The 23,312-nt window shown below is 37.6% G+C and overlaps 1 protein-coding gene across 3 annotated transcripts in view; it reads right to left on the bottom strand.

The window, feature by feature from the left end:
• The window catches only part of LOC125250184 (low-density lipoprotein receptor-related protein 8-like), a 143,061-nt gene that overhangs the window by 89,085 nt on the left and 30,664 nt on the right, over positions 1–23,312 (bottom strand). For all 3 annotated transcript variants that reach the window (XM_048162632.1, XM_048162631.1, XM_048162630.1), the window contains exon 3: positions 11,649–11,771. In XM_048162632.1, the coding sequence (XP_048018589.1) occupies positions 11,649–11,771 (123 nt within the window). The remainder of the gene's footprint in view (positions 1–11,648; positions 11,772–23,312) is intronic.

Raw genomic sequence — 23,312 nt, 5'->3', positions numbered from 1 at the left:
TTCTCATTATATACTTTTTGTAAATTTTTAACACAAAAAAAGTTGCGGACTGCAGCTTTAAGTAAAATTCAAACAAAATATCTGAATAACAGACAGACGTCAAAGATTAATTTAAAACTCTTTATTTATTTATTTATTTATTTTTTTTTTGCCAACATTGAAGACACCTGATGATAACAAGTAGAATTACTGAAGGAAAGAGAAACACATGAATTAACAGAGATTTAGATGTTGATTTTATTGAAAATGTTTGGTCACTATTATGGTGATCAGTGTTTCATTTAGTTGGACAGCTTGACTCTTTGCTTTTTATGTCAGTTTGTGGTTTTTGTAATGGTGTTTGCTAATTTTAAATGGTTGACTTCTAAGGAATTAATTTGATTAATTCTATCTCAATTCTTATATGTTGAATTTAATTAATAATATTGCTTGTAATCTGTTGCCGCAATTTTATTGTGTAGATAGAGCATATTACTTTTTACAGTGTAGGATTTTTTAGGATTTTTTAAGAAAGTTGAAAAGAACAGTATTTGAAATGGCAATCTTTTGGACACGGTGAAACTCTGAGGATGTTGAACAGCTCTGGGAACAATCTCAGGGTTGCCATCTCGTAATGTTCTTTTGACAAGACCTGAATGCTAAAGAAAGTAGTCTGAGGCAAAATGCTAAACAAAGCCTTTGAGATATTGCTGGACAAAGTAGTGCTTCATTGTGTATGGCAGCTAGACAATTTAAACATGAATGAGGTTTTGTAATGCTACAAAAGTTCAGTGCAGTTATAGCTCTTTGGGGGAAAATATGTCTAAAAAAATCCAATTATTCACTTGTTATAATTGTTGTTGTTGTGGAAAAGCTCTACTTTCATTGCAAGAAAACTCTAAAGTCAAGAAGTTCCAGATGCCAGCTGTACATCGAACAATCCCAATCGTAACACTCTCTTTTATACCATTTCGCTGATCAATCACTGCCAGTTAATTCCTAATCCGTCTGGCTCCTCTTTAATGGTGGCATGCCACCAACTGGTCCATATAAATAATAATAATAATAAAACATGTCAAAACTGCATATATGACATTTAAATCATACCATAGAGTAACTGGTGCATATTTATACTCAGCGTTTGTCTCGTCCTAGTACCATTCAGTGTATGTCATACACTATACATGCTTTTGTTCATACTTCCAGGATATTCAAACATACTTTATTCCTGATAAAAAATATGATATACTGTCATTTCCTTTCAGATGACGAGCAAATTGCTTACAGACATACAGTCAAACCAAAATGCATTCAGATTGAACCTTGAACATTTCATTCATTAATGCAGTTTATTCACTATAGTTTAAAAAAATGGTAATACAATATGACAAGATCTCAGAGTTAAACTGTGTCAGAAAAAAAAAAAAATCTTAATTATGTCAGATAACACTCAAGCAAAACATGGTCAGGTCAAAGTGTCTGAATAATTTTTGGTTCCAAATTTTTATAAATTTTACTGGTAGTCCACTGTATGAAGAATTTTTGGGTATAATATGTCACAGTTTCCTTTATTTTGCTATCCTCACTTATATATAAATAACATAAATGAACTATAGTGTCCTGCACCCACTTGTAAAAAAAATATAAAAGAAATATATCTAATGTCTAAATAATTTTTGGTTTGACTGTATGCTCTATTTTGGATGTTATAAGTGATGACCAGCCAGGATTGGAAGTCATGCAATAAGAACTAAATATATTTCTCACTGTAAAAATGGGTTTTTATTTATTCAAATATATCTACTTTTACATTTTGATAAGAATATAAAAGTATATATAAAGTATCTGTAACAGATATGGTATGCAGCACACATGACAATAGGGTTAACAAACAAAGTCTTTATTCCAAGTAATGTGAAGGAGATATCCAGGGAAACAAAAACTGCAAATCACATTAACTGAAACGAGAACCGACAAGGGACTGAACAAAGCAGGGAGTTTAAATACAAGACAAACATAATGACTGACAGGTGATAATTATACATAACCATAGAAACAAATGAGTGCTGTGTTCCCCTATACCCTCATTCACTATTCCCTACATTAGTCCACTAATATAGTCCACTCGAAGAAGTGAATGAAAACTAGTGAGTGAATTCGGACACTGAGGTCACATCCACATGAAGCCAGCGCTTTCTCTATCCAATCTTTTTATTTCCTCGTTCTAAAAAAAAAAAAATCTGTAAACACAGTGTCGTCTCAAGAAATATCTGCGTACACACAAAACCAGTGAAACCGACTCAAAACGATGTAGTATACCAGTATATGGTGCTGTAATTCTGCCACAGAGATACACTAAAAATGGAGACGACTTGGAGCATGTGCGCTGTATACAAACTTTAGTAAAGCTTAGTAATAAAGCTTTACTTTAGTAAAGCTAATAGGCTCAGTAGCTTCTGCAGCACAAACACAAGCATGTAGTCCGCTATTGTTGTTGCTGTTGCTGTTCCATGATGTAGCGATGTCTAACTAGCGACAAGACATGGGGTGATGACATCATCATTTCACAAAATACAAAAATTGCCTGTACACACGAAAACGCATGGGTGTTATTTATCCACTCTGGAACCCTGTTTCAAAAAATAGCAGTTTTAGGCTCCCAAAACGCCAGATCCGTCTGGATGAAACACCAATACGATATAAAATTTTTACGTATACAGCTAAAGGCGTCTCCGTGTGGACAGGCTCGGAGTATGCCGGAAGGGCTGCCACTTTTGGATAGTTTGTGCTTGCTGTTTAATAATCATTATATTACATAGCAAACTGGCAGCTCCAGTAGTAATGAAAAAATGTATCTTGAGCTCTGTCATGTAAACTAGTATGTATAAACCTTAATTAAACAATGTAATAAGTAAAAATTTATTTAAATGAATGTAACCACATTGGGAAGTGGATGGATGGAAGATTCAGCTGATTCATCTTCTGGTCAGGAATGGGAATTCATTCAGCGCGCGATGCAACGCGACCCTCTCTTTCATGCGTTCATGACCTCGAGGCTAGATTACTGTAAAGCTCTACTAGGTGGTTGTTCCTCCCGCTTGATAAATAAACTACAGCTCGTACAAAATGCAGCAGCTAGAGTTCTTACTAGAACTAGGAAGTATGACCATATTAGCCCAGGTCTGTCGTCACTGCATTGGCTTCCTGTTAAACATCGTATAGATTTTAAAATCTTGTTAATTACTTACAAAGCACTAAATGGTTTAGCTCCCCAGTACCTAAGCGAGCTCTTAAAGCATTATAGTCCTTCACGTTTATTGCGATCTCAGAATTCAGGCCAGCTGATAATACCTAGAATATCAAAATCAACTGCAGGCGGTAGATCCTTCTCCTATTTGGCACCTAATCTCTGGAACAATCTTCCTAGCATTGTTCAGGAAGCAGACACACTCTGTCAGTTTAAATCTAGACTAAAAACACATCTCTTTAACCTGGCATACACATAACACATTATCAATTTATATTTTCAAATCCGTTAAAGGATTATTAGGCTGCATAAATTAGGTCAGCCGGAACCGGGAACACTTCCTATAACACCAGATGTACTCGTTACATCAGAAGAAGAATGGCATCTACGCTAATATTAGTTTTTCTGTTTATCCCGAGGTTTACCGTAGTCAACCGGATCCGGGCCGTATCCAGATGAGACCGAGGACCGGTGCCCTGACACGACCACAACGCAGCCCTGAAGTATCAGCAGAGATCGAGTCGACTAGATCATCCACTGTGAAGGCCTCATCGACACGACAGCCAGTGCCACAGTTCCTCAACAGACCGTCCATACCGGCGTGATGAATACGATCCTCAACTGGATGGAACTGAAATACATACTTTGAATGTTGCGATCCTATCAGACTTATGATAGCAACCTGAATCGTAACAAAGCACTGTTCGCCAGAGGAGAACTGGCCCCCCGACTAAGCCTGGTTTCTCCCAAGGTATTTTTCTCCATTTAACACCTATTTGCCACCTGTTTGCCACCTGATGTCACCTGTTGGAGTTTGGTTTCCTTGCCGCTGTCGCCTTTGGCTTGCTTAGTTGGGGACACTTGACATTTGACTTGACATTTGATATTCAACAGTATTCTTGACATCTTCCTAGCATTGTTCGGGAAGCAGACACACTCTGTCAGTTTAAATCTAGACTAAAAACACATCTCTTTGCTCTTGCATACACATAACACATTATCAATACATTAACATTTTTCAAATCCGTTAAAGGATTGTTACGCTTCAATAATTAGGTCGGCCGGAACCGAGAACATTTCCTATAACACTAGATATACCTGTACATCAGAATAAGAATGGCATCTACGCTAATATCAGTCTCTCTGCTTATCCTGAGGTTTGCCGGGTGCTGGATCCAGGCCGTATCCAGATCAGATGGAGAACCTGTGTCTGGACCTGACTACAACGTAGCCCAGGAGACAATGGGCCTACAGATCCAGTTCTGGCTGCATCTATAATTCAGATTTTTAATCTCCGTATCCGCTTACATATATCTATATATAATCTATTTTTAATCTCTATAATAAAAATGTATAATTCAGATTTTGATCTCCATATCCATTTACATATATTATATATATCTTCCAAGGGGTTTTTTCCCTCCTAGGACTTTTTTCCCAGTGTTAGCATGCTGGGTTTTTCTCCTAGGGGGTTTTTTCCACCCCTGGGAGTCAGCCGACATTGGCTTAATGTAGCACCATCTTGTATATGTTACATATTACCACGCTTGCTTGTACAGCTTATTTTTAACCACTTCTCTTTTTTCTGTGCTTCTAATATGTAAAGCTGCTTTGAAACAATTACCAATTGTAAAAAGCGCTATATAAATAAATTTGACCTGACTTGACTTGACTTGACATTTATTCAACAGTGCTTTGATCTGCCTACATTGACACTATTCTTTAAGAGCTGTTGTGCAGCCAAATTATATACCAGTTATCACTGTAAAGCTGCTTTGACACAATCTGCATTGTAAAAAGCGCTATATAAATAAAGGTGACTTGACTTGACTTGACTTGACTTGACTTTACGGTGCATTATGGGTATTCTCTAGCCGTTGAGTGTACATTGTTTGTACACTCGTTATTGCGGTGCATTGTGGAATTGAATGAGTGCACTCGGTAACGTCCACTATGGTTTCTGACACCACTACAAATGGCTGTCCCCTCAAATAGTGCCTGATTTAGGGGTATAGGGGGCGATTTCGGACACAGCCGAGTTGATAATCAGCAACCAAGAAAACCAAAACTGAATGGAGCAGAGAAACAGGAACTAAACAAAACAGAATAAAAGTCCATAACCGTGACAGTCTCATGATGGCAAATTGCTTATGTGTTCCTCACTTGCAAGTCTAAAATGTAGTAACATCAAATAAACATCCTACACAAAAATGCTCAGTCTAATGCATAACAAATATTTATGCAAATGAAAAGACTTCCAAATAAACAGCATCCCTAATTGGTTCTTATATCTTGCCTATCAGCTAATGGTTTTTACAGAGAACATCAGTCTTACTTTGTGAATTCATTAGAAGAGCAGTTGTTGAAATGCCCCCTTGAGTATTTATTCCATTTAAATGCATTAGAAGACTCTTTTGTTTGGCATTTCTGTTGAAGATGCTTCTTAAAGATTATAAAATCCTATTAGCATACAAACTCATGAAATGAACAGCTGCCTACTCATCAAAGAAATAAACACAATAATATGCCCATGTAGCCGGAAAGTAAATGACTTATTATTTAAATCCACATAACTGGCCTACATAAATTTAACATGAACTAACATGGTTGTCTCTTTCTGCTGAAGTTAATGCAGACATGGAGCGGAAAGAGCAGAAATACCGCAGGGAGCTCTCATATTTGAGCTGCAGTCAATCTAAGATGACGTTTTATGTTCCACAGCTGTGCTCTTCACCTACAGATGCCGGCATACAGTAGTCATGGAAACAGAGCTATGGTTTTATTGTGCAACTCACAAAATACACATTCTGGCCACATTACATCAATGTAATCAGTGTCTATTTTTTCACTTGTCAAAACAGCGATAAGAGGCCTGTTGGACAGACTAAACATGCTATTTTTGATGTACTGAGTACCCATGTGCTCAGCTTAACACACTGAAACAACTGAAATACTATAGATGCTGGAGAAAGTAATATAGCCAAAAGCATAATTCAAAGAATGAAATTCAGTCAAAAAACGATTACTATTAGCAATATCATTAATGCTAATGTAACTATCTATTGGACATGGTGTCTTACTGTCTTTTGTTATATTAATATTGGTACCGTCCATATTACCCATAGACATAGTGCAGAATTGTACACATTTCATTTTGTTATTCCAGTTTTAAATTAGGTTTTGAGTCCCAGATGTTCAGTGTGAAGACTGTAGTTTGTCTGCCTGGTTCATTAATTCATTAGACTGTTTACAGCTGCCAAGCCATGCAGCAACTCAGCACATTAATATCGAATTCGGCTGATGTGCGGTCACAGGTGTGCATTTACAATGGCTTTGAGCTAATATCAGAATTTAGAGTTGGAATCATGTTTATAATCGCCTATGCTTCAATATGCTGTTCAGACCAATTGAATTCTTTCATACATATTAACATACTTGGCCAGAGGAGGACTGGCCCCCCAACTGAAACTCCCAAGGTTTTTTTTTTTTCTCCATTTTTTGTCACATGATGAAGTTTGGGTTCCTTGCCTCTGTCGCCCCTGGCTTGCTTAGTTGGGGAAACTTGATATTCAACAATGTTTTTGACACCATTTTTTGTGCATTGACACCATTTGTGCGAACTGAAAGGGTTAGTTCACCCAAAAATGAAAATTATGTCATTACTGACTCACTCTCATGTCGTTCCAAACCCTGTAAGACCTCCTTTCATCTTCAGAACACAGTTTAAGATATTTTAGATTTAGTCCGAGAGATTTCTGTCCCTCGTTTGAAAGTGTTTGTACGGTAGACTGTCCATGTCCAGAAAGGTAATAAAAACGTTATCAAAGTAGTCCATGTGACATCAGTGGGTTAATTAGAAGTTTTTGAAGCATCTAAAATACATTTTGGTCCAAAAATAACAAAAACTACGACTTTATTCAGCATTGTATTCTCTTCCGGAATCCTTTCCATTGAATTGATTCCATTGAATTGATTCCACTGAATTGATTCCATTGAATTGATTCCACTGAACTGATTCCACTGAATTGATTCCATTGAATCCTTTCATCTGTCGGCATTGGTAATGCACTTATACGTCGTTGTTTTTGGCGATTAGGACATCCGCGACATGCACACCTACGCACCATTTTAAAAAATATAGCAATACCAAAATACAAACAATGTAGAATAGCTTGAATACAGCGTGCGTCTCCCTCAGACTGTAAACGAAGCTCGGGCGCACTAGATAACACGTCAGCAGCGTCTTACTTCAGCAGCCTCACTGAGAGAGTCGTGAACCCGGATGAACAACAGACCTGGAAGAGAATACAATGCTGAATAAAGTCGTAGTTTTTGTTATTTTTGGACCAAAATGTATTTTCGATGCTTCAAAAACTTCTAACTAACCCACTGATGTCACATGGACTACTTTGATGACGTTTTTATTACCTTTCTGGACATGGACAGTATACCGTACATACACTTTCAATGGAGGGACAGAAAGCTCTCGGACTAAATCTAAAATATCTTAAACTGTGTTTCGAAGATGAACGGAGGTCTTATGGGTTTGGAACGACATGAGGATGAGTCATTAATGACATAATTTTCATTTTTGGGTGAACTAACCCTTGAATTGTGCGAACTGAACTGAGCTGAGCTGGAAGATGACATTGCTGTTTTCTCCAGAGCTGCTGTATAGATAAATGAACTAAATTAATAACTAATGATTTTTACAACGGAATGAACTTACTTAAGCTGGACAATGACACTATTTTCTCCTAGAGCTGCAAAAATTACTTTCCTGTAAAGCTGCTTTGACACAATCTGCAGTGTAAAAAGCGCTATATAAATAAAGGTGACTTGACTTGACTTATAAGCAACAATGGACAAACCAAAATTATGGAACAATCCACAGGACAAAAACTGAAAGTCATCCTATTTTCTCTGTTTTATTAGTGGTGAAGATTTGTGCTAGGGCAGAATTGAGCTGTGGACTCATTCATCTTTAATGGGTATTCTAGCATAAACAGCCCATTCTGTAGATGTCTCTCATGTTTTCCCACTGAAAATCATCCCTGAACACATTTTTCTGAACTGGTTGGAGATGGCGGCTGAATCATGCATGAGAAAAGTGCACACGCGATGGCAGAAGGTGAAAATGTAATTAAATACTAGATCTAGAGCTGCCCTGATGAGCCTTGAAATAACTTATACTGAATAAGATAGCACTCAGATAATTTGTCCCACTGGCACAAAACACATTAAAAAGAAGGAATTTAATGTTGCTTCTAAATTCATGCTCTGATTTTAGCCTTGAATACATCGCAAAGCCATTAGTAAATAGAGTTTGTGTGACGCTAACATGAACACTACAACTTGTCACATTTAATTTTCCCACAGAGAGAAGAGAACATTTACTGAATAAATCAATCAGACCAAACATCAGACAAACACAATCATGTTGCTGCACAACAAACACACCGGGTTGCCAATCAGTGACTGGGTTTAAACTGAGAGGCTAACCTGACTTCAAATGCAGTTTACTGCAGTGTGTTTAATATTAAAGGTGGGGTATGTATTTTTTCAACAACTCTGTTGGACATTGTTGATATTTGAAATCAACCCAAACAAACCCAGCCCTCTTCATTGCTCACCTCCAAAACTCACACTCCAATCCTAACCACCCTGCTCCGAGTCTGTCTCGAACCCCGGCCCGATTGTTGCTGGCATGCGAGGCGAGAGCACTAACAATGACGCTAAACACCACATTCTCCAGCGGCCGTCAGTGTGCAGTGGTTTACCTGCTCAACTCTTGCCACTGTTACACACACAATGCGAGAGTGGATGTCTGTTTATCACAGCTGACGCGCAAAAAATGCTTCACGAAAAATAAGCACAGATGAACGACCGACAAGGAAGCACAAAAAATGAACGTACAGTACACAAGAGTAAATACAAACAAGTGTTCGTTGTTAGTCGCCAACAGCACAGCAGCTCCAGACAATCATGACACTCAAACCCAGTGTTACTCACACGTGAAGCGGAATCAAAGCAGCCTCAGAGTCTGTTTTCAGGCCTTCCCGCTTAGCTTTCTCCAGCGCTGGAAAGCTTTTCTAATATTAACGCTGGTCCTAAAGTGTTTGCCCAGTCATAACCCTTCATTCCAGTGATATTCTTTTGAGCTCTTTTGTATTGTGTCTCATCATCTCTCTTTCTGCGTTTTTTTTTTTCTTTTTCAAATCTCCCTCTTGCTTGTTCTCTCTCCTCGACCGTCATACGCCCCCTAATGCTGATTGGTTAGACTTCCAAACAGTGTTGTTGAAAAAATAGCCTGAAGGAATGTTCTCAGTTCAGTGCAAGTTCTCTCACTTGGATTACCATAGAAAAAAAATTGATTCGTCGCAGTACAGTAATGCATTATGGATGATACATAATAAATAAGGCATTCTTGAGGGTTAAACAACTGAAATGTGAAGCTTGTATTTATATTACAGCATTATTATTAACTATTCTGTACAAAAACATGTAAATGCAGCTATTGAAAGGCATCTACATGATCATTTAATACTAAGACTATTGTTATGTGGATACATTTGCCCTGTTGACTTCCATTAGAGCGATACTGTAAACACGCTTGTGCTTGTTTTGACAAACTGAGGGTTGAGTCGAATATTTATTTATTTATTTATTTTATTTTTTTTGCAGAATATCACAGATGCTATTCAAATTATTTAACTTATATTGAAATTAGAACAATCCTTTAAATCATTAGTTCTCAACCAGGGGGCCTAGGCAAACTTCCCCAATAGGTATTCAAATATTTAAATTTAGTCCAATCATGACAACTCAATATGGCAATGTTAATCTATTTGATCTTGGCGGACTAGATCTTCTGCACATATTGTCGTTTCAGAACAAGCATGGATTTGCTACTGCCATTTGATACACAGACATAATGCTGTGAGCATGTAGCTACAGCATGAACAGACACATATATCCTCTAGCAGATTTAAAGGTGCCCAAGAATGCTTTTTCACAAGATGTAATATAAGTCTAAGGTGTCCCCTGAATGTGTCTGTGAAGTTTCAGGTCAAAATACCTCATAGATTTTTTTTTATTAATTTTTTTAACTGCCTATTTTGGGGCATCATTAACTATGCACTGATTTTTTCAGCGCGCCGCCCCTTTAATTCGCGTGCTCCCTGCCACACGAGCTCTCGATTATATTACAGCACATTTACAAAGTTCACACAGCTAATATAACCCTCAAATTGATCTTTACAAGATGTTTATCATGCATGCTGTATGCATGCTTCAAATTATGTGAGTAAAGTATTTATTTTGATGTTTATATTTGATTCTCTATGAGTTTGAGGCTGTGCTCCATGGCTAATGGCTAATGCTACACTGTTGGAGAGATTTATAAAGAATGATGTTGTGTTTATGAATTATACAGACTGCAAGTGTTTACAAATGAAAATAGCGACGACTCTTGTCTCCGTGAATTCAGTAAGAAACGATGGTAACTTTAACCTCATTTAACAGTACATTAGCAACATGTTAACGAAACATTTAGAAAGACAATTTACAAATATCACTAAAAAATATCATGCTATCATGGATCATGTCAGTTATTATTGCTCCATCTGCCATTTTCGCTGTTGTTCTTGCTTACCTAGTCTGATGATTCACCTGTGCAGATCCAGATGTTACTGGCTGCCCTTGTCTAATGCCTTTCATAATGTTGGGAACATGGGCTGGCATATGCAAATATTGGGGCGTACACCCCGAATGTTACGTAACAGTCGGTGTTATGTTGAGATCCGCGTGTCTTCCGGAAGTCTTTTAAACAAATGAGATTTACATAAGAAAGAGAAAGCAATGGAGTTCGAAACTCAATGTATGTCTTTTCCATGTACTGAACTCTTGTTATTCAACTATGCCGAGGTAAATTCAAATTTTGAATCTAGGGCACCTTTAAGCTTTAAGCAGGTGGTGCTGGGGGAGGTGGAGGGTTTCAGATGAATTTTGGAAACAAAATACAGCAAACAATGAACCAGACTATTTAAATATTGAGATAGCAATCTCATTGGCTGCAAGATCAGCAGAGGCCAATCAGCTTGTGCACTGCAGTAATGATATGATTCCTTGTAGATTGTATGCAAAGGACCAAGATCAGCCTGCGCCCTCCAGAGTTTCATAAATAAACTAAAAATTTAAAAAATGCTAAAAAACAAACAAACAACAACATTAAAAGATGTACAACATTAAGCTGACTTATTTTTGAGATTATTTATTTTTATTACAACAGAAGTACCAGAGGTACATATCAACTTACATAGGAGGGCCTCGGATAAAGGTTAAGAACCACTGCTTTAAATAAACAATCAAACCAAGAAATGAAACAAAACCAGTAAAAGTTTTATGATGTTATGTGACTTACTGCAGGTGGCATCAGCCTCGTCTGATCCATCTGGACATTCAGGTTCTCCGTCACAACGCCAACGCCCAGGAACACACTGACCGTTCGCACACGCAAACTCTGAGGGTGCGCATGTGATCTTCACTGCACATGGAAAGAAAGAGAGAAAGAAAGAGAGAGTTAAATGTTCGTACAGACTCTAAGCAACAAGCAAGAGACCATTTCCACCTCATTATGCAATGTGGAAGTGAGCTATTTTTTGTGAATGTGCGAGACTTTCGATTCAGTAGCCGCTACAGACTGATATAAACCAGTGTGTTTACAGTATGTCACGTTAGTTTGGGTTTTGTTTGTGTTCATGTCTCTTATTTTGAAATTCTTATAGTCATGTTTCCTGTTTGTCATCATGTGTTTTCCTTGCCCTCATGTGATCATAGCTGCGTTCTATTCGACAGGGTCCCTACGCAGCGTTCACTTCTCCCTACTCCCTGAGCACGGTATATCAGTTGAAGTGGACTTTGCTGACAATAAGGCTGTGTGTCCACCAGAGTGTTTTTTCCAGCTGCTAGCGTACTTTTTCAATTGTTTTCAATGGGAACGCCGCGTTTTTAAAACGGCAAGAGCGTAACGAGGCGCTGAGCGTCTTTTTAACGCTCAAGCGCTGCGAGCTCAGCGTTTTTTACTGGTCGCCTCGAGTTGAAGAATGCTCAACTTTGAGTAAAACGCTGCGCTCATCACTGTCACTTTTTAGGCAGCCGTCCAATCAGAGGGGAGGAGGGGCGGGACAAATACAACTCCGTCCAACTGTCACATTCTTGCTGTACAGCTACATCAACAAACAGAAACAAAATGGATGAGAAATTAATATTGCTGCTCTCCGAAAATACATAGCAAAGTAATTTCATATTGTGTCAACACTTTAAGTCTGAAACAAATTACCCTGCAAAATCAGTTTTAAGTAACAGTGCCGCGGATATTCCGTATCATAGCAACAAAGCATCTCAACGGAAAAAAACGCTGCGCTGCAGAAGCGCTCTCAAGCGCTCACAGACAGGCGTTTTAAGCAGAGCGCCTAGTGTTTTCAGCTGGCTAAAAACGCTCTGGTGGACACACGGCCTAAACGCTCATTTGGAACGCCCTGCAAACGTCATCAAAAAAAAGAAAAAAAAAAGTCAATGACGGAGTCGCGCAGATTATGAAATAACATAGATATTGTAATTTACTTCAGAATCTAAAAAATATATAATACATATACAAAAACATTACATACACATACAAAACATACATCATGTACTTATGACTACTGTGGCTATTAATTGACTATTAACAGATTTGAAGCTGTACTAACTGTCATGCAATATGAAAATAAATTCTGATTTGGTTAAAGCTGCAGTCTGTAAGTTTTGCCTCTTTGTCGCCATCTCTGTTTGAAGCTTTCAATTGCAGTTATTTGGGGAATTATCATCTTTACATGGGTTGTGCGTCGGCACGGCTCCTCAGCGAAGATGTATCTAATGTTTGTTACAAGTCACCACATCAGTGTGGATACTGTATTTCAGAATCACAGATTCACACCTGTAGATTGATTACATTGTTCCGAAACAGGGACTAAATTTGTTACAATGTTGCATTTTCTTCTTGGTTCGGTTTGCTTTCACAAGGCAATATTTCAAAGCGTACCAAAATGTGTTTATGCAAGTCACATGCGTGTACAACTGTCCCCTTATTGGTCAGCATTTTCTCAGCGTCATCCATTAAAATGATTGACGAGTTCACTTTATGAGCATATTGTGGCTTTTTTGTACTGTCGAGACATGCAAACACTATATGAATGTAGCCGTCATTCCCGCTGTTATACACTACATTCATATTAATTCAAGCGCACTCTCTCTGTATCTCCCAGCACTGTCTAGTAGGCTAACAGTGTTGAGACACATGGAAACACTATATGAATGTCATAATGCAGCAAGAGCGGGAATCAAGGCTTCGTCGGGACAGCGTTCTTGCACAGATAAGCACGACTACACAACATTTTAAGATTATGAGGTGCTCTTTGGTTTTTAACTGCAGTAACTAATGTGCTCACTCAGAATCAAACACTGCTGCATTTTATATAACACATTTCCCACTATGAAATATGATATCGTTCGGGTCGTTGGTCTGTTGGGTTGGATTTCTTTCACACCACAAGAGAACCGCTCCAGAGTTCATTTGCAATCAGGCTGAGACCACCTCATTCAGGCAGTCTCGGAGCGATTGTTTTGTTGCTGGTCCGTGCGAGATTTCCGTGTTCACATATGCCTAAACGAACCGAGCCAAGGGAGAAAACGCACCAGGTTCTGAAATAAACGCTCTGGTGTGAAAGCACCCTGAGACAAATTTTGAGAATCCTAAAAGATTCCTGTAATCCTAGGCTAAAATCTGTAGTCTCTGATCGCTAGTTTGACGTGTTCACCGACAGCCGATTAATGATCGTTGAGATCAAATTTGACCTCCGACGAAATTCTGGCAGTGTCAGAAGATTTAGCACACAGTCCTGCAGTGTGACTTCTCCAACAACAAACGTCAAATTGTCTTCGTTTTTCAAGACAAGCCTTGATCAAAATTCACACTAGAGATGTCTTTGTTAGCCATTTTAGTCCCACGTGTAATGCAGCTCAGTCACCAAACGTGTGTGGGCTGATGATGTAAAACTCCGGACGAGTTTTCATGTGTGCGTCCATTTTTAAGTCTTGACTGTCATACAGTCTGACAAAAATGATGGCTGACATCCCACAGTGTGACATGAGGATCATGTTCATACAGTCTGACAAGCAACAATCGTAAAGGACTGTTATAAATCGCACAGTGTGCACCCGGCTTAAGGTAAGGAGACAGTTTTAAACACTGGCTGGTTATGTTATGAGAGGCTAACACTGGCTGGATCATTTTTAACCAAAAAAAGTACGGACTGCAGCTTTAACTATCTGTAGATGTGTACTTTATATCATCTCGTCTGGGTATCATCTCGTGTGCTTTCTTTTCCACGCACAGCCACATAAACGCTCCTGAGGTAAATAAAGTAAAATTTAAAAAATGACAGAGCCTTAGCTGCTTCTCAACACTTTTACTTTGTCATGCCTATTCACACAATAGAATATGCAAATGTAACATTCATCGCCATAACCATTCATAAATACTCATTTGTATAATAATAATATCAAAATTTATGCATACTCAAAACGCATTTGTAAATTCCTCCATCACAGAGCCATTTAAAAACTCTTTCAATGGCTCTGCTCCATCATTAGTTCTGACTGGTGGCACGGTGCGCAATGACAGTTGGGTGATTTTTCCTCTTCACTTCCTGTGAAGTGATGTATCAATGTACCCTTATTCCCTATGCCGTTCGCAGTGCCCTTCGAGCTAAACATGTTCACTTTCTTCAGATTGGAATCTCACTTAAGATGGTGAAATACCCTGTGAAGTCCACTTCACAGACCACTTACGATTGAATGGAACGCACCTCATGTCTTGTGATTCCCTAGTCTCACGTGTCACATTCTCATTGGTTCATTGTTCATTGCTTTTAGGTGTGTATAAATAGCACACGTGTTTCCATTGTATCTTGTCTAGCTTTATTCCCTGTAACCGGTGTTGGAGAGTCTAATGCTTCTAGTCCGGTCACGTCACGTCAAGTTCATGTTTATTTTCATGTTTATGGTCTAGTTTAAGTTATCATCTTGTTTTGTTTGTTCTGGATATTCTTTAATAAACCTACACTTGGGTTCACTTCAGCTCACCCTCAGTGGATTTCTTTACAGTTTATAGGTTACGATAATTAACAGTATGGTAAGAAATACCAGTTTATCAAGCAGCATAACAAGCTGTTTTGTACAGCTAAAAATAACTGGAAGCGAATGTCACCACAAGTCAAACATTCCATTTATAAAAGGATGTGGCATTTGACTTCTGAAGAGACATGATCGGTTTAATGATGATGAACAGGCTTTTATTCGCATATAAAAATTGATAAGCGAACATACACAGAGCACTTAATTGTGGTAAACGGATGCTCAACCGTAAGCAATCGTGTCTGTTCAGAAGACTTGGATTAAACTGCTCAATTCAGATTTCTCTTACAATGTCTTTATGAGCATTTTGAACAGTCGGATTATTTGTGTGAATAGACTTTCAATGGAGGAACAGAATTCCCTCAGATTTCATTATGAATATCTTCATTTGTGTTTCAAATATGAATGAAAGTCTCCTTTTAACTAAAATATTGCTATACCAGATATTAATGTTAGAAAGCCAATGCACTTGCCAATTGTTTTTTTAATAGTCTATTTCACTGGAAGATCAAGTTGTGACATTTTAGATAAAAATGGAGAGAAAAAATAAATTAAAGGTATGCACAGAAAACAGAGAGTCAATTTTCATTTCATTTCTTTTATAATACTGCTGCACTCACTGATCAGAGCAGATGGAGCTGTATGCAGCAGAGCATGGACAACAGTCTGGAGCTGCAGATATTAAATGCAGAGGCACTGCTCTCCACCTGCTAAGTTACTTACAAACACTCACAGACCTTCAGTGGGCGGCAATCACAATATCCTAACACAACTCCACAAGACCTGTCGACAAACCTGAAGGATCCACTGCAGCAATGCTGCATTATTTTCTTTCCCCGCAGCTCTGTAAAGCCTCCTATTGTCCTTGGACTCTGGTAAAGGCATTGCGTGTTGTGGGCCAGTAACCAACCAACAGGGACGCGTCTAATCAAACGGAATGCACCCGCAGCCCTCCCTGAATCATCAAGCTGTGCATCTGACTCATCCGAGAATGTGTTTCTAACAGGAACATTACATCAGCAGCTCTCTCTTCCCCTTCAAGGCAGTAAACACTTGTTTATTGAGCAGACTGTAATCATGATAGACCCATCGCTAAGCCATACTTGCTACTGAACAATCGTACTTTAGCAACTGTTGCCGTTTGCTCTGTGTTTGGACATTTAAAATGACATTTTACAGAAATTACCAAAAAATGAGTTGTTAGTCTGCACTTTTTTTTCTCCATGTTACTTTGTAATTACATTTTTTTAAAAGAAAAACATCAGATAAAAATGTTCCTTTCAATTCCTTTCAGCCCACATAAAAATAATTAATTTGGATTAATTAAATTGACACATACTGAAAAAAATTCACACTGTGCACTGAAGTCTCTATTGTAACGCTTGTCTGAGTCGGTACTGTAAACAAGGAATGTGGAGCTTGGCAAAAGGTCAGTTAGGTCAGATGAGTTTGCCCCCCTTTCATCTATGACTACAGGCACAGCTGTTAAATTAGGAATATGAAATATGAACTGTTTAAAAAGTACATTTTCAGTTTTTCTGAACAAAATATGAGTGGTCAAAAACATCAACACAATGCTATACAATGCTGCTAACTGAATTTAATCAACACTGAACTTAATTTAGCTGAATAATGACACTATTGCTTTCTGTAGTGTTGCTTAAGGGCTGAATTAAATTCATTTAATTATTGATGAACTTCATAACTGATGAACATTGACATTGTTACTGAACTGAACTAAATCAACACTGAATTCAAATGAGCTGAATAATGATGAAATATTTTCTTTTGTAGAGCTGCTTTACAACTGGAATTGATTCATTTTGCTGTCACGTTTCGTTCTTGTTTTGGTTTTTTTCTCATTGTTTCCTGTTCCCATTGTTCTGTTTTTCCACTATTCATAACTTACTATGGCTTTTGATTAGTCATTTACAGCTGTTCTGTTTTCCCCTTGATTACTAATTGTGTTTATAAGCTCTTAGTTTCCTTTGTTCAGTATTCGGTCTCGTTTATGTTAATGTTATATGTGGTTGTATTCAAATTCCTAAAATCTCCTGTGTTTTTCTGAGTTGCATTGTTTTAAGAGCTTTCTGTTATACCCTTATCGCCGTGCACTTCGTTACAGCCAGTTTGTAACATTTGCAACATTAACACTGTTATTTTCCTATTTTTTGCAGTGAATTTGCTTTGAAACAATGTATTGTATACATCGCAATATAAATACATGTGACTTGACTGCAGTATCAGATGGATGTCTGGATGTTCCTTTGTAATTGCTAAGGTGTTCTTAACGTTTTTTTTTTTTTTTTTTATTTCTCGATATGGCTTGGACGTCTCCTTCAGTAACAGTCCCCCCCTCCCCAGTTTTATTATCCACTAGGTGAAAATCCAATCCAAAAGTCAAATCACTTAGAAAAATAAAAGCATGAAAAGTAAGCCAGTGTTTTTTAGATTAACCTTGCCATGTCTTTGTTCAAAATGGCCTGATGTTCCCCAGAGTTTTTACCGTGTGAGCGGCAAAAAGGGGGGCAGGGGGGACATAATCCGTTGGGACGTGTGACACTACAGTATACAGTGGTGGTCAGAATTATTGGCACCCTTGGTAAATATGGTCAAAGATGACTCTAAAAATAAACCTGCATTGTTTTGTTATATTGTTTATCTTTAATTCATAAAATTAGCAAAAATATAACCTTTCATTGAAGGAAATGAATTGAAAGTGGGGGGAAAATCACATTATGAAATAAATGTTTTTCTCCAAAACACGTTGGCCACAATTATTGGCACCCTTTTATTCAAAACTTTTTGCAACCTCATTTTTCCAAGATAACAGCTCTGAGTCTTCACCTATAATGCCTGATGAGTTTGGAGAACACCTGACAAGAGATCTGAGACCATTCCTTCATGTACAATCTCTACAGATCCTTTAAATTCCCAAAAATAAATAAATGATTTTTTATCTGTTGGTATTCCATGATACCATGTGTCTGAACAAGATGTCCAGGACCTCCAGCAGAAAAATAGGCCCACAACATTAAAGATCCAGCAGTATATTTAACAGAGAGCATGGGGTACTTTTTATCCATGTGTGCACCAAACCCATCTGGTGAGTTTGCTGCCAAAAAAGTTTTTTTTTTAGTTTCATCTGACCATAGAAGCCGGTCCCATTTGAAGTTCCAGTCTTGTCTGACAACTGAATATGCTGGAGATTGTTTCTGGATGAGAGCAGAGGATTTTTCTTGAAACCCTCCCGAACAACTTGTGGGAATGTAGGTGCTGTTTGATCATTTTTTTTAGGCTTTCTGAGACTCAAGACTCAACTAATCTCTGCAGTTCTCTTGCTGTGATCTTTGTAGAGTCTTTGGCCACTCAAACTTTCCTCCTCACCGCGCATTAGAATGATTTAGACACACGTCCTCTTCCAGGCAGATTTGTAACATCTTTAGTTGATTGGAACTTCTTAATTATTGCCCTGATAGTGGAAATGGGGATTTTCAATGCTTTAGCTATTTTCTTACAGCCACTTTCTATTTTGCTGCACATCAGAATTATATTCTTTGGTTTTACTCATTGTGATGAATGATTACGGGAATTTGGCCTTTGTGTTTCCACATATTTATACTCCTGTGGAAGTCATGGCTGGACAATTTCATGTTCATTAAATTTCATGTTCCCTGCTGTGCTTTAAAAAAAAAAAAAAAAAAAAAAAAAAAAGTAAATATGAATGGGAATATACTTCAAAGATATTTTACTCATAAAAAATTCTAGGGGTGCCAATCATTTTGGCCAACGTGTTTAGGAGAAAAACATTTATTTCATAATGTGATTTTCCCCCCACTTTCAATTGTTTTCCTTCAATGAAAGGTTAGATTTTTGCTAATTTTATGAATTAAAGATCAAAAGGATAAACAATGCAGATATATTTTTACAGTCATCCTTGATCATATTTACCAAGGGTGCCAATAATTCTGACCACCACTGTATGTGTGTGTGTGCAAATATAAACAGTATTTTTATTTTTTATCTTAGCACTGTTGTAATCAATTGGGAATATGTGACACAAAATAAATATATTGTGCTTGGAAAAAACACACACATTTGAGCAGCTGTTTGTGTGAATATGAAGTGTGCCAACAGAAGTGTGTCTCTTCAGCCTGAAAGTAAATTGGAATTTTTGGTGATGTCTCCATGTATTTTCTAGTGTTAACAGATGATTAGCAGTCAAAATGAAAGAGAGATTGAACAGTGAATTAATATCAGAAAGGTTAGAGAACAAAAATAGCAATATTTAGCCAAAAATGTCTGATTTTTGGAAAGAAACTGAAGCGAGAAGCAGGAAACGGAAACGGTTTTCCAATGTTTTTTAAATTATAATTTTGTTCAGTTTTATCACTCAAAGACTAACATAGCAATTGCAAGATTAGAGGGAACTAACTAGCAATAATGAATATGTTTATTAATAATGATAACGTTAAAAAAATGAAATACTGAACATGTGCACAATCATGAAATTGTGATTAATTTAATTTCAAATGGATGAAACTGTAATGGTTTGACATTTCGAGGACAATGAGGACATCTGCATTGAGATTCAGTGATTCACCACAAAGTTGTTTACTCACTAGTAACTGTTTTCTCCAACTAGTGGCATCTGCTGCTGCTTGTTTTAATTAAGACAGAATAGAACTTACAAAAACAGAATGGAGGAGAAAAAACAGGGAATGAAAGAGATGGATAAAGAGAGGAATGTAAAACTTCATCTGAAATCTAGTTATAAGCAACAATTTGTCGTAACTAGATGTGACACGATAAATCATCCTAACCAGTCATTTAGCAGTGATGAGTGATAGGGCATCTTACACAAGGCAATACAATAACAAATTCAGTAAAATGCTCAACAGAACAGATACATGCAGGAAATCAAAAGCTCTGTTCTAACACACAAGCCACATTATCCACCTTATTTTTCAAGTAAGAACGAGGGCGGCCATTTGTAAATTTAAGGAGTCTGGTTTCCAGTGTCATTCACTTCCAGTTATTTTCAGCTGTACAAACCAACTTGTTATGCTGCTTGATATTGGAAACTGGTATTTCTTACAATATTACTTTAATGTATTTTCTTATTTATAAAAACACTGGTTTGAAGCCCAAACACTTTTACAGTTTACTTCACTTTGATATTCTTTTTGTTATTTTCCCTGTAGCGCCTAATAAATCAGAAATTTCACACATTCACAGAAAACGCCTGGATTCCATGCTGGTCCAGGCTAGTTTTGCTGGTATAGTGGCTGGTGGACCAGCATATTAATGTTGTTCTCAAGCAAAACAGAGCTGGTGAAGCTAGTTCACCATCATGGTCTTGTGGGGTTGAGTGTGAGTAGGCCAGCTGTCTGTATGCAAGCATTTTGGGGACAAGCATTTTTTGCTTGCATATTTCTCTATTAACATATTAATGATGTAAAGAAAAATCAATATAAGATTAAAATATGAAGAGTTTGGTTCCAAAACGCAATAATTCCATTTTGACTAATTTGAGTAAAAAGGTGTTTTCTTTACCAAGAAAGTGGCAAGATGAAAACCACTATTTTCTGTTTCAAACTTTCACATAGCATCTTTTGGTTATAAAAACATGTTATTTTTTTTCCCCAAAATGCAATAAATCCATGATACTTTTTTTTCAAAATGCAATTAATCCATCAATATAAAAGTTATTTTTCAAATTGAAAATACACAACAAAGTAAGTTGATTCACACATAGGCCTATATGACAGAGTCTAAACTTTGCCAATATTTATCTTATGTACAGACATTTTACTAAAAATACATTCAGCCGTCGCTCCCAAAATGAATTCAACGGGTCATCTTGTTAATGTTATAAATTATTTGTCATTACCGATTAAAGAGTATCTTGCGCCACCGCACTGTTAAATAAACACATTTGCCAAGTACATTGTTATTAAAATCAGCTTTTTAAAAAGCCTTCAATGTTTACAGTGGGTGGAATGGTGCGCTGTGATTGGTTGAGAGAGTATATATCGCGTTTTGGAGAAAAAGGAGACTGGCGTTTGTCGCATTTTGGAAAGAAAGGGAGGGAACATGACAGAATAACACGACGGATATCGCATTTTGCGCAAAATTAATAAATGACTTTTCAATACTGACCATATACAATACTGATTTTGGCGGAAACTCGATTTTTTTGAAAATGGCGTTTATCGCGTTTTGGAACCAAACTCTTCATATATTATTTATTGAATTATATGATTATAACTTTGTAATTTCTTATGCTCCCTCTGCTGAAAGTAGAACTGAAAATTTTACATACCAGCACCCAAAAGACAACATATACTGGTCCACCAGCACACCGGCATCCCATGCTGGGAACCAGAAAACCAGAAACCAGCATCCCAAGCTGGTCCCACTCCCATCATACAAAACATACCTTAGGCCGTGTGTCCACCAAAGTCTTTTTAGCCAGCGGAAAAAGCCAGGTGTTCTGCTGAAAATGCCTAGCTGTGGGCACTTGAGAGCATTTATTTTTTTTTTTTTCTTTCTTTTCTTTGGGTTTCTGACACTTTGCTTGCTATTATACAGAATATCCGTGGAAGTGTTACTAGATTTTACAGATAGCTTGTTTCTGTAATTTTTCTTTATAACATGTTGATACAATGTAAAATATTTGCTTTGGCTCTTGTTTTAAATTATTTTATTCTGTTATTTATGCTTGTACAATGGCAACAGTCGACAACAACAACAAGCAGCAGGATGTGGTGGTTGGTCGGTGTGGTATTTGTAACACCCCTCCTCTACTGTGATTGGACGGCTGGGTAAAAAGTGACAGTGATGAGCGCTGCATTTTACCCAAAGTTGAACATTCTTCAACTCTTGTCAACTGGTAAAAAATGCTGAGTGTTCAGCGTGAAACAGATGTTCAGCGCCTCATCGCGCTGCTGGTGTTTTAAAAGTGCTGCACTTCCATTGAAAACAATTGGAAATATACACTAGCCTCGGGAAAAATATTTTGGTGGACACACAACCTTATGCTGGTGACCAGCAATGCTGGATTTTTCAGCAGGGATGTAGTAGTACTGCACATCAAAACCCAATAACAAGATAGTTTGTATGTGCCACAGTCCTTTGAGTTTCACCTCCAGATAAGAAATAGAGTTCTGCTCGAGCGGCTCAATCTGGATCCTGTAATCACCCGAGGCCGCAGCATCAACCAGATATGCTTCTCCTTTCTGTCAGAATAGGGCAGACAAGCGTATTTCTATCCATCTCTACATCTTGTTTTGGTTCTGCAGTCTTCCATCACTGTGTTATAATGTGATTTAAAAGTCAAAGGTTGAGATAAGTCAACACAGGCACAAAAATATGCCTCTGTGACAAAAGACTATCTAACCTGCTTTAAACTAGAGCAGTTTCAAGTACAGAAAAAATAAAGTCTGAGCAATAGGAGGATTGAGACATGGGAATATAAACATTTTACTCCCACACAATTTAAGGACATACAGAGGCACACCGACAAAACACTAATAGTTTTGTTAAAGGGTACCTATTATGCAAAATTCACTTTTACATAGTCTTTAAACATAAATGTGTGTTGGCAATGTGTGTACACAACTACCCTATAATGGTAAAAATCCACCGAATCCTTTTTTTAATCCCCATAAATCATAAGCAGTGTGTCAGAATAAGCTGTTTGCAGTTTCTGTGCAATGTGACGTCACATTGCACAGGCCACGCCAACGACGGCTGGCAGACTCTGCCCTATTAGACCCCACCCTGAGTGAGCTGTACACAGTTTTTCTCCTTGCCAGAGCATTTAACAGCAGCATTCAAGTAAGGAATG

Source organism: Megalobrama amblycephala, linkage group LG17, assembly GCF_018812025.1.
Source record: "Megalobrama amblycephala isolate DHTTF-2021 linkage group LG17, ASM1881202v1, whole genome shotgun sequence".
In the NCBI taxonomy this organism is placed as follows: domain Eukaryota; kingdom Metazoa; phylum Chordata; class Actinopteri; order Cypriniformes; family Xenocyprididae; genus Megalobrama; species Megalobrama amblycephala.
Note: the sequence above shows the minus strand (reverse complement) of the source record. Positions and strands in the feature narration are given on the sequence as shown.